Source organism: Physeter macrocephalus, chromosome 4, assembly GCF_002837175.3.
Source record: "Physeter macrocephalus isolate SW-GA chromosome 4, ASM283717v5, whole genome shotgun sequence".
Classification (NCBI taxonomy): Eukaryota; Metazoa; Chordata; class Mammalia; order Artiodactyla; family Physeteridae; genus Physeter; species Physeter macrocephalus.
In genome coordinates, this window is record NC_041217.1 from 124,080,519 (window position 1) to 124,092,930 (window position 12,412).

The following is a 12,412-nucleotide window of genomic DNA, read 5'->3' on the forward strand; positions in this document are numbered from 1 at the left end:
ATCTAGGGTAGTACTTGGATCTGCCTCTCCAAGGTCAACACCGAGCAAGATCTTTAACCAACATTACGTAGAACACTTAAGCTTATCCAATGTCCAGGCTTCTAGGCGGTTCTCTTTTATAAGGAATGGACAAAGATCTTGTAGTTTCTAGTGTAACTATTTGATTTCCAGGGTTCAAATCACTCAACTAAATTTCACTGGAAGGAAGCACACTGTGTCTGGGGCAATCTGACTTTGGGCAGAATGTTAAGAACAACAGTACAGAACTATTTTTATATAACAACTCTGTGTTGCAGCACCCTGAATTTATCTTGTTTTAAGTTTTAAGTAAGATACAGCCTGAATAGCTCAGTAACTCAATTTAGAGAGGGAAAGAAAAGTTGCTTGGAGAAAAGAGGAAGAGCTTTCAGGATTTGATAGCTTGAAGCAATACTCTAAGGTAATTTAATTTCATGGAATTAAATGAGAAGGTATTGAATATACATTGAAATTGCTCTGCAAAATGAAAGACAGACTGAGGGAATTATAAAGACAGAGGATATGTGAAGATTAACTAAAAAGGGAGGTATTGTCACAGTAATGGAAAAATACATACAAATTTACTTTAGTTATCTGGATCTGGGACAGGCAGGGCCTCCAGGTTTCTGCTGATCCAAATCCCCCTTCCCCAGTCCTATTTTCCTCCCTCCAAATTCCTACTCCAACTAGAGGAGTCACCTACTTTTCAGTAGCTCTGATCAAAGGAAAGGAACCACTTATTTGGGAAACCAGTAAATAAATGATGGTACCAAGTGCTTAAAATTTTGTCTTTTCTTTTTCATGCTTTGTTTTCACTCGCTCCTCTGTTGCCTCAAATTACTAGTCATTGTATATATGCTCCAAAAAGCTTCTTATAACCTTTCTTGGCTAGTTCATCTTACCCTGTTACGTATGGTCGTGTCTACACGAGGCCAGAGTTCCCAAACTGTACTGTTTTATTTGGCCCCAAATATTTTCGCCCTCCAAGTTATCTGTCTACATGGAGGGTATAACTTGAGGTAAGGCATGGTGACAACCGACCAGGTGTCTCCCACTGACAGCCAGTCATGAGGCTTTGATGAGGCTCCCTTCAATGGGACTGAGCACACCTATTTGAAACAGACAGTCTGATGAAATATTTTGCAAGGCAGAACCAGTTTCCACATTGAGAAACTAACACCCACACCCACATTTATTAGTTCACTCTTTCCCTATAAATAATTGTTTTCTTGTCATGTAGACACGACCTACAAACAATATAATTGTTTTAAAAGAGTAGACCTGAAAATATAAAATTCAGCAGTAAGAAAATATATAATAAATGCAGTGACCTGTGCTTTTAGCAGGACACCAAATAAAATAAAACTATTGAGTGAAACATTCTAATGGTATGTTATTACCCAGATCCCCAATTTACACTGAGCATTTAAATCTAGAAAATGAGAACAAAAGGCCCTATTTTCACAAAAAGGACTTTTAAGATTCTAAGGTCAATGCAGAGTACACAAAGCCCTCTACACCAAAGCCGCAAAGTATCAATACACTCAATGGTGATGGTCAATTGATCATAGTTCTAGAAAATGCAGACTTCTCTTAGAGAGATACAAACAACAACAAAAAGTAATTCTAGGCCTTTTTTTTTTTTTTTTGCTCTCCTCAATTGCTATGCATTTCATGATTTGTTGTGATTCAATTTTTAACTGCATTGAGATTAATGTCCCCCCCTTTTTTGCTGTAATATACACACTAATTTGTACGTTTGTAGTCTTTATAAAGACATCATCTGTTTTTGTTGTCTGTAGTATGATTTGAATTTAACCATTTCTTTCTATATGAAAAGCAACATTCTAAATGGCAGGATTTTCATTGAATAAAATAATCTGTAGGAGGGCATTCAATCTCTGCTTATTTTATTTTTCGGTTTCTTGCTGAGAAGATTATTGCTCATTAGAAGTAATAACTTTAGTAGTCCCGTAGCAGTAACTATATGCAAATTGTATAAACAAATTAGGCCTGATTTTAATATAAGTGAGTCTGTGCAGAAAGGGGTAGAATACTCACTTTTTATAGATTCAATAAAAATCATACTCTTTAGGTCACTAGAGAACAGTTTTGTGTCCTAGGAGAGGCATTTTGCCTTAATGGCTAGAAAGCAATTGAAGCACTATCCCATATAACAGTGTCGAATTCTTTCTTACTAACCATATTTAGGATAGTTTTGATAAATAATTCACCTATACATTATGAACTCTCAAAGAGCATCAAACAGAATCCATGAAAAACTATTATGATCAATTTCCCCACAATATAAAGATAAATAAAATGCTGATCATCTATTCATTCATGTAGTTCATGCTTCACTACATGTGCTTAGAAATGCCAATAAAGTAAAACTAAAGGCAGGAGGGATATTCTTACAGAGAAATGCCAAACATACCCTGTCTAACCTTCTAGCTTCTATATGTCTAAGCAGCTGTTGTCTCCAGTCTGCAGGCATTTTACCACAGCTCTCCTCTCCCTTCACAGGAGTAGGCCTCGTCTTTATATCACTGTTATCTGATGGCTTGTCACCATAGTTACCCAAGTTATAGTCAGATGGTATTTTTTCCAAAAGAGCTGCCATAGTAGGCCTAGCTGAAACTGGCCTGGTTTGGGAGGCACCATAACTCTCTGTACTGTAGCTTCTTGCAGACAATGGCCTCCTTTGGGTAAGGTTTTTAACTGGAAAACTTCCCGCCTGAGCTTTCACTTCTTGATATGAAGGGTGTTCATCTTCATACCTGCCATTCCTTTTCAGGAACTGGGACTCAGTCACTGAAACGCTGCTTTGGCGATCCAGACCTCCCCTATATGGAGGTCTGCCGTACCTATCACTCGGAGGCAGCTCATGAGGTTCACTGACCCTTCTAAACATGGCCATTTCTGTGGAACTCGCCAGGGAGTCAGCTCTTCTCAAGAAGCCTGCCCTGGCACCTTGGCTTGCAAACTGGGCATTTACCACAGCATCCTCATTAACAGATGGCTGAGAAAATGAAAATATTTGCTCCATCGGTGGGTATCCTCTGTAAGCTCTAGGACTAACCAAATCCTTGGTGATGTTTTTGCCCGGCTGTTGCACGTACTCAGAATTGTGTTGAAATGGGGGCGGTATCCTCTTTTCAGCTTTAACCTCCACTGCTCCTTGGGGATTGAAGCTCTGGTCAAATTGATAGACTTTTTTTGTCATGGAAGCTTTTTGTTGTTGTGGCCCTTTACTACTTCCATAAGTGAGCATCTCATCATCCAGCATTGGGACTGACTGGCTTCGAGACATACTGGACATACCATGCTCTGGTCCTAACATTTTGTCAGGTCGTTCGTGACTTCCTAAGTGATCACTCCCAGAAGCATAGTTTTCTAGTGGTATATTATAAACCTTGTATGTACCAATGTCAATCTCATCGATACTCTGTGACTTCTTGAATTTATTGGACTTGATGTCTTTCATTAGTGGGGAAAGCCTCTCTGTGCTTTTGCTAATTGAAATAACACCTTTAGAAGATTCTGGGCGGCAGTGGATTTGAGAAAAGACATTACTGAGACTCCTGTTGGGATTAGAATCATGATACTCCCATGGTACTCCTGGAGAAAAAGGACTAGGTATTTCAGCAGATTCTTTTATATGTTCTTTCCTTTCAGGCAATGGGCTGGTGGTAGGGGTTGTCTCTAATTTGGAAGGGAAAGCAGTCCTGTCTTCAAAAGGACTAGGGGTTCTGGTCCAATTCTGCCAAGGATTGGAAGGAGGCACTTCTGTTTCTGGTGTGTGTCTGTGTGTAGACTGCTCAAGTTCCAGGGGAACACCAACAATCCTATCCTGCCTAATCAAAGGCCTGCGTCCATGAGAAGATGTGCTTCTAGATTTTGAACTCAGGAGAGGATTATTGTTGGCATTCTCGCCTGTGGTTTCCTCTGCAACAAACCCGGTGTTATCATAATGTGAGCCATCAGTCCAGTTGTCAGTGAAAGTGTCACTCAATGGCAGCCGGTCAGGACGCTGTGGTAGATTCCCTTGGGGGACAGCCTCCCGCTGGCTGAGCAATGGCTTTGCATCAAGAGGCTGTGGGAAAGATTGTGCAATCCTGTGAACACAATGGGAAGAAGAAACATGAAAATGAGGAAGATCTGGGTCTTTGCCAGAAAGAACAAGCAGGCAAGAATACCACCATCCTTTGTTCAACTGATCATTCATCCATACCTCAATTATGATTAACGATAGCATTATTATTCCATGTCCAAAAAAAGTCACCCCTTTACCCTGCTCTTTTATTTCTTCTCAGTTATCATTACCTTCTAATATACACAGTTTACTTACCTATTATATGTCTTGTGTCCTCTGCTAGAATGTAAACTCATGAGGGCAGAGGTTTTTTTTCTCTTCAGGCCTAGCATAGTGCTTGCCACATAGTAGGTACTAAGTACATATTTGTTGAATGAATGAATGAATGAATAAATGAGGGAATGAAAGAAATATAGATACTTTTAGTAATGGTCCTGAAACCTGTCCGATAATTAGAGCTACCTGATTCCTGGTCCCCATCTCTGGAATTTCTGATTCAGTACATTTCCAAACTATTAGCTGAGAGTACATTTCTTATCAATGCTTCTTATACCTAATGAACCCAAGTTGTCTTCAAATAACATATTTGAGGGCCAGGTATTGGAAGACATTAAATCCATTGTATAGTGTATGCATTCACATATCTTTTTCTAGAATGTAAATTAAATTTTAAATTAAATTAAATTAAATTATGATCTGGTCATTGGCATGTTTATTCTGGTGACAACAGTATCTCTACAAGATGCTCATTTTTCTAAGTTTATTCTAAACCATTTGCACACTAATGATATTGAATTATATATCTTTTACTAAAGACTTTTAAGTGCTTTTGCTAATTGAAAAAAAGTGCATTTAGAAGGCATCTTCCCAAAGTACCCAAATCAGTCTCATCTTATATAACAAATAATAAATTTACAAACTGAAAGAGTTAAGATTTTTATCAAGGGCATCAATGAGTAGAAATAGTTATTCATCAATTACCAAAGAATATATTGTTAACAGTATTGACATTATCAGTAAAATCTGAGTGAAAGTCATTGACTACCTATATCATATGACAATTTTTATTTGCTATTTGTACTGTGAAACATAACAACATGTTACAAAACAAGGGAATCAGCACTGGGTAAATGTTACTTCATTGAGTCACTTTATTGACCTCCATGGCTTTTGATCTTAATATATCTGTAAAATGGAAGTAATATAGAGTAGGAGCCATTTTGGAAGGATTAAATACTTTTACTTACATTCTAACTTTTCCAGGTGGTGATAAAATGATGATGATGAAGATGCTGATGAAAAATTTATTGAATGTTTACTCTGTACTTGGCACATTACTGCTTTCCATGCATCTTTCTTTAATTCATAACACCATTTTGGATGGTGAATGCCCAAATGTGTCACAATTATGTACTGAGGCAAACACAATTTTTGATTAAAAATTTTTTTGGTTCTATCATCTCAACCTGTTAATGTCCTACCCTCCCTCCCATACACAATGGTTTTGCTGTGTAAAATGGATTTATCCACTCTTGGAAATCCCAGGGGGACTACATTTGCTTACCTGCCCCTCTGTCTTCTATGCCACTCATGTGCTGAATACAATCCCAAAATTAAGAAGATTCCATTTTTTTTAAATGTTGCTGAAAATAAGCATTTGGGGACAGAAAAGAGGGAATTCTAAACACACCTGTTACCCCACAAAGAATTATGTACTGCCTCTTTAGCTGTTGTCTGCAAGGACCCCACTTTAACCCGGGTGTTAGAGGATCCTGAGGAAGCCTGGGAAGGCGAGTAGTCTGAGTAAGTGCCTGAGGAAACACTGTTATTCAGACAGTGAGTTTTGTCAACTTCAGACTCATCAGTTGATTCTGAAATGTAAATGGGAAAATATTATAATGCTGTGAACATTGACAAGTATAAACACAGAAAGACAAGTATGAAAAACAGCATACCAATGAATGTTAGAGATACATATTTATAAAATATTTCTATAGACTATGGTATATCATAATTTACAACTGGTGATTCATCATGCACATGCATTTGTGGCATATTTTCCACATCAGGTTCACAATGTTACCTTTTTTGTCCTTCCCTAGCAGAACAAGTTTGGGTGGGTACAGAGGGGTCTCAGCTAATGAAGGGTGAAGTTCCCCAATCCTCATTTCATTAGCTGGATGAACAAAAGAATCCTGAGAGATATAATAATACAGGACAAGGAAAGTAGACATTTAAACATTGGTTAACCAAGATGGCAATATCTTTATTTGGCTCAGATACAAGATGGGACTCCAGAATTTAATTCACCATGGCACACTAGGAGAAGTGAATCATATGTATCTCTGAGGTAAGCACTAAAATGTTTTGTTTTTCTAATTTAAATGAGTCCATTTATTCATCAGACATTTTTTGAAAGGTGTTTATATGCCTGGCACTGTGCAAAGAACTGTGGAGTTTCCAAAGAAAGACAAAATGTCACCAATGCCCTGTGGGAGTTTACAGTCTAGTTAGGGAGATAGATATAACTCATAAAATAGGACTGAATTATAATAAGTCATATATAAGTAATACAATACATAATCTATAACATATAAACATGTAAGAGTTCTAAGGGATGAACTCTTTTAAGAGTTCTAAGAGGAATATATTACTGACCAGCTAGTTTTTTTTTTCAAATATTAACAAAGTTAATGCACAATTGGGCCCTATAAATACTGCTTTTACTGCCAATCTCCCTCTTAATTCCTACTGTTCCCCAAGTGATCTTCTCAGTTTCTTTAGTTTTACCATGCCTTGTTCCTAAGGTTTCTAGTTTTCTCATGATCAATCTAGCCCGCTAAATCTTCACTCTACATCCTTTCACTCAGTATAATGAGCAACACTGGTATAAGAATATAACTTTATGATAAGTAAAGATATTTTTAAAAACCGATGAATTTTAAACTTCTGTATTCAAATTATTATTCCTGGTTAACCAGGTAGTGGGTGGACATTAGGAAAAGCAAAATTCTCACTTCCTTTTAGATATAAAAATGGCTTGTTTACGCTCAGGAGTAAGTAGTGATATAAATTTATGCACAGCAGTTATCTTTCTGTCTTTTCCCCTTAAACTCAATTTGAATTCAAAGAAGAATTTTCAGGATTTTTCATTCATTAGTACCTATTTGTTTGAACATTAATGTAATACATTTAGAAGTATTTTGTTAAATTGGAGAAAGAATACACTTGAGGACAAAATATAATAATGAAATGGTTCCTGCCTTATAACTAATTGGTTGGTAATATCAGATAGAAACTCTTACTATACATTTTGCCAACCCCCACCCGCCACCGCAAACCTGGGTATATCTGACACTTTTTTAAAAAATAATATCTCAGTGGAAGAAGACTGGAAGATCATCTAGTACAATCCTTTCATTTCCTAGAGGTGGATTCTGAGACTCATTGAGGCCCAGGCTTGCATAGATAAGTAGACAAAGATACAGCACGGAGGTAGGATTCCTTTGGGCTCTAGTCCGATGATTATCCCTTACATTGCTGCCTCCTGGTTAGCTCAGCTGGAGCATATTAGAGACTTAACATGCAGTATTGCGTATATTTGAAGAGGAACGGAAAAGAGAATGAGATTGATGGAAATTCTGGAGATGAATAGGAAAATCTGTGTTTTCATGGATTTTGAAAATTATTTCAAAAGTTTAGCATAAGAAACTTTGGATAAAGTTTTGAGTTGAGAGAATAGAGTAAAAGCCTTCACACATCTTTAGAGACATTTATTAAGTAGAAGCAGATGCAAGTTTGAGAAATGGTACTATGAAAGGCACAAAATATGTTAACACTTTCAAAAATTTTTCAGTTACAAAGTGGCATATTTCTGTTTTATTCCTGCTTTACCACTTATTAATCAGGTTGCCTCAAGCAAGTCACTGTAACTCTCTGGATCTTATTCAATATATCAATAAAATGAGGGTAATAGATAATAAGAATTAGTGCAAATTTCTGTCTAATACTAACATTCTATACATATCAATAAAACTTATTTGTTGAAATAATATTTTAAAAAGGAAATATTCTTATGACATTTTAATATAGAAGTATAAGCATTTTGTTTTAGTCAAAAACAAATAAACAAAATAGTTGTATAAGCACAGAAATGTAAATGTAGTTAAGGGTTTCACTACTTTTTTTTCCCTTTATGCCTTACACATTCGGTACTCGAGTTATCTTTTATGCATAGATCAAACATTTACACTTGTATCTCACAATTGTGACTGGAGCTCTGCATGGCAGCTATAGTTTGACTTAAATTCTAGTCTCTGACCCTGCTCAAGAATTTCTATTTTGAATCAAAAAAGAGCCCTCATGACTAGGAAGAATGATATCAGCTAATCATGAACTTGCATCTCTTCTCTAGAATTCTGTGGCCCCCCACCTAGGTAGAGGACTACTACTGAAGCAAGAGTAATGGATTTACACTGACCCAGTTAGACTCTCTTATCTTTAAGAGCAAAATAATGATGATGATCATGATGATGATGGTCATCAGTTAAGAAGACTCTATTACCTGTCTACTATTGTGTTACTATGTTAAACACTTTATTTTATCCCTGTTGATTATTTAAACGATAATCTTATTTTTATTGTTACTTATTATTTTAAGTTGTTTATTATTATCATCTTTGTTTTACAAGTAAAGAAATGGAAGCTCAGAGAGGTAAGCTAATAATTCCAAGTCACAAGCTTAATAGGTGGTAGAGCTGGGATTTGAATTGGAATCTGTTCTTCTTGAAGGTCTTCTATGGGATACTGTATATGCTATATTGTCTATGCTAAGAAAAGCTCACTTCTCAAATGGGCTTCACATAACAAAGTTAACTATCCAACAAAGGAAATTAATAATTGGCTTTGCCTCTATAAAATCTTTTATAAATAGCTGGAAGAATCAAGTTCATGTTGGAAAAGTGGGTGAAGCTTTTGGGACTACTTCTATGGGTGAAGGCAGTGGAAGTTACTAGTAGGGAATCAAATTTAGTGGAGGTCCCATTATAAGTAAATTGAGCCATATTTTTTTCTGGTGAGGGGACAGAGATTGAGGGGAAAGAAAAGGTAAAACCTTTTTTTTTTTTTTTTTAACCTCATTGCCCTTCCACTGGTCAAACTAAATCTTGGCTGATACTGCTGTAGTGAAAGGGAGCCTAAAGCCTAAGGTAGAAGTCAAAGGGGGAAAAAAAGCTTATGCCTGAGCTTTTGAGTCAAAATAAATAAAGGCATTAATAAAAGCATATAAGGAAACTTTCAAGGGTAGTTGACTATTCTCTTTTTCCTGGAGAAAGATGTGATTCCTCTACAGAGAGAAATTGGAATGAGTCTCCTAAGAAATGGAAAAGTGCATTCCTTTACGAAAGTGGTTAATGCAAGCTAGCGACTCACAGAAGTATTAAAGGAGAATGTGGCAGGGTCTCCCTCTCTTGCGGACAGGAAAGGAATGGTCATTTACTGCAGCTTTCTCTGTGCCACAAACTGTGCTCAGAACTGTTATAAATTTTTTTTTTCATCTGATTTCATCTCCACAAAAGCTCTGAAAGACTGTTATTATTATCTGTATTTTTAAAGATAAGAAACCAAGGCTCAGAAAGGTTTCAGTGACTTGTCAAGGTCATACAATTGGTAACAAGGTGGAGTCAAACTTTGAATTCATGTCTTCTAGACTTAAGTCCTTTCCCCTGTTCTGAAAACTGCGCTCTTGAGGCACTCACAGTGCTGTTGCTAATTCACAGGGACACATGGGTTATTTTAAATATTTGAGGGGAAAAAAGCAATACTTGACATCAGTCAGATACTGTGAGAACTGCTACCTTGAGGTAGCTCTCAGTTTCAGCATTAGATTGCACACTTCTTTTGATTAATAGTCTTTGTGAATCTGGGTTTTTGGTGGTTGCTGTGATAAAAAATAATCAAGTGCCACTCGAAAATCAATGTGAAACAGAAATTAGAGTTGTAGTACCCAATATGATTCCAAGGTTTGAGAAGGTAGCTGGTGCCCAACAGGTGCACACATTCCATGAGTAAGCAGTTTTGGTTATTTAAGAATGAACTAAAACTAGCGGGCCTCTCGCTGTTGTGGCCTCTCCCGCTGCGGAGCACAGGCTCCGGACGCGCAGGCTCAGCGGCCATGGCTCACGGGCCCAGCCGCTCCGCGGCATGTGGGATCTTCCCGGACCGGGGCGCGAACCCGCGTCCCCTGCATCGGCAGGTGGACTCTCAACCGCCACCAGGGAAGCCCCCCTGATACTTTTGAGCCTTTGAAATGTTGATTTTAGGTTTCATAGGCTTTGATTTTTACATATTAATAAAATCTGGCTCCTTAAAAACTGTTTCTAAGTCACCCAGTCTATGGTTTTCTGTTATAGCCATCCAAATGGACTAAGATACTGGGGGAAAAACAAATGTAATCTCCACAAGGCATGTATGAAGGAAAATGGGGGCAGAGGAGAACCTTCATATCTCTCTGATCTCCTTGTTTTTATGGCTCTCTTGGCCATATTCTCTATGTTAAAACTCTTGGCATAGGGTTGCAAATAGAAAGTGATCAATAAATGATATATCTTTCCTTTTCCCTCTTTCTCTGCTGCATTTGTAACCTATTTACCTTGCTTCTTCTTTCTGTTTTCTGCTTTTGCTTCTGCCTACCTCTGTTTGTTTTTTCTTGGTTTTCCATATTTAACAACATGGATAAATATGTCATACAGTGTGTGACACCCTCTTCCACCTTCTTGGTAGTATGATCTAAATAATGATGACCCAAAAATGGCAGGCACAGGTAAAACATATAATAAAAATGCACAGTATACACTGATCAGCTAGACACTTGGTTATTTGTATTTATTATATCTGGAAGTGGAATAGAATTAGGGCCCCTTAATTTGGATGCAGTAATGAGAAGGGAGGATGATACAGAAAAGGACATCTCCTAGCCCTAGGATGGCTAAAAGTTGGGGACAGAACATCTAAAATCTCAATTTTAGAAAAAATATTGATATTATCAGTGAAATTTCTATTCAAGAGGAAAAGGCTAGTAGATGAAAAAAACTAAGAAAGAGTGGGGCGAATCATAGAAATAAATATAAAGCTGAAAGTTGAACTTCAATCTTATTTAGCTTGGCTACTTTAGCAAATTAAGATTAGATAGGCAATACAAAGTCACTATAGTGTTTTTTTTAAGGAGGACAAGATTAGATGTATGTTTTTAAAAGATCATTAGCAAGGCAATGAGGGGGCTTGGGACAAGGTAAGCCAAGAAATTGACAGTTTTTACAGAAATGCAGGACAGAGTTGAGGACCTGAAGAGATAGAGGAGATACACTTAGATGAAAATGTATAGGAGTTAGTAATTGGAAGGGGCAGGGAGTGGGGAGAAAAAAGGAAAAAGAAATCAAGATACCTCCCAAATTTCTAGCTTGAGTGAACCGGTAGATAATGGTGCCAGCTGAGATCAAGACCAATTATACTGAAGCAGAAGTAAGTTTGAGGAGGAAACATTAAAATTAATTTGGATTTGTTAAGTTTGAAGTGCTTGTGAGACAATTTTAAGATTTTTTTCTACTATTGGGATATTATTAAATTCATGACCAAAGTCATATTTTCTTTGTCTCATCTCTCCCATCCCTGTATTAAGCAATTTAGGATCTACGTATTTTGCAGTAGTTATTCAGTTTATGGGTTATCATGACCTTACAGTTATTGTGATGTTAAACTGTGATGACATGAGATCTAAATATAAAGTGTATGTGTATTTAGGGTGTACCCACTAAATGTTAGTTTTCCTCCTTTTTATATTATTGCAGTATCTTAGAGATAAAAGAAAAGTATGTTGCTTTGCTATAGTATATCTGTAATGTTTTAGAGATGAAAAAGTACAATAATATGGGTTTTATAAGCAAAATGAAAAAAGCAATGAAAATAAATATTTACTTAAATTTTCTTTCCTAGATATCCAGCTATATGCCTCTCTTTTGGGTCAGGCTTGTACTTCCACTGGCAGATATGCACACCATGCTTATTTTTGCTTAAGCTTTCTTTTCTCTTTGCCTAGAATGCCTTCTTCTCTTTTTGACTTTAAAAGAATCACCCAATCTTTAATATGCAGTTCAATCTTAAGCATTTCACATAACTTTTAAAGTGATTGGCAGTGACTGCTTATCACTCCATTTTCTTAGAGTATTATATTCTCCATCACACAACCAACGACGTTATCATGTTTTATATAATACGTTCTCTAATCGCTTCATCTGTGTTAAG

General features: G+C 36.8%; 1 protein-coding gene across 14 annotated transcripts in view; it reads right to left on the reverse strand.

The window, feature by feature from the left end:
- Nucleotides 1-12,412, reverse strand: part of LRRC7 (leucine rich repeat containing 7) — a 499,495-nt gene that overhangs the window by 99,414 nt on the left and 387,669 nt on the right. For 8 of the 14 annotated variants that reach the window (XM_028489260.2, XM_028489262.2, XM_055084524.1 and 5 more), the window contains 4 exons: nt 6,198-6,309; nt 5,805-5,985; nt 5,362-5,406; nt 2,456-4,136 (listed from right to left, as the gene is read on the reverse strand). In XM_028489260.2, coding sequence (XP_028345061.2) covers nt 2,456-4,136; nt 5,362-5,406; nt 5,805-5,985; nt 6,198-6,309 — 2,019 coding nt within the window. Of the gene's footprint in view, nt 1-2,455; nt 4,137-5,361; nt 5,407-5,484; nt 5,528-5,804; nt 5,986-6,197; nt 6,310-12,412 lie in introns of those variants that run through there. The other 6 variants (XM_055084526.1, XM_028489267.2, XM_055084529.1 and 3 more) reach the window with 4 other exon arrangements.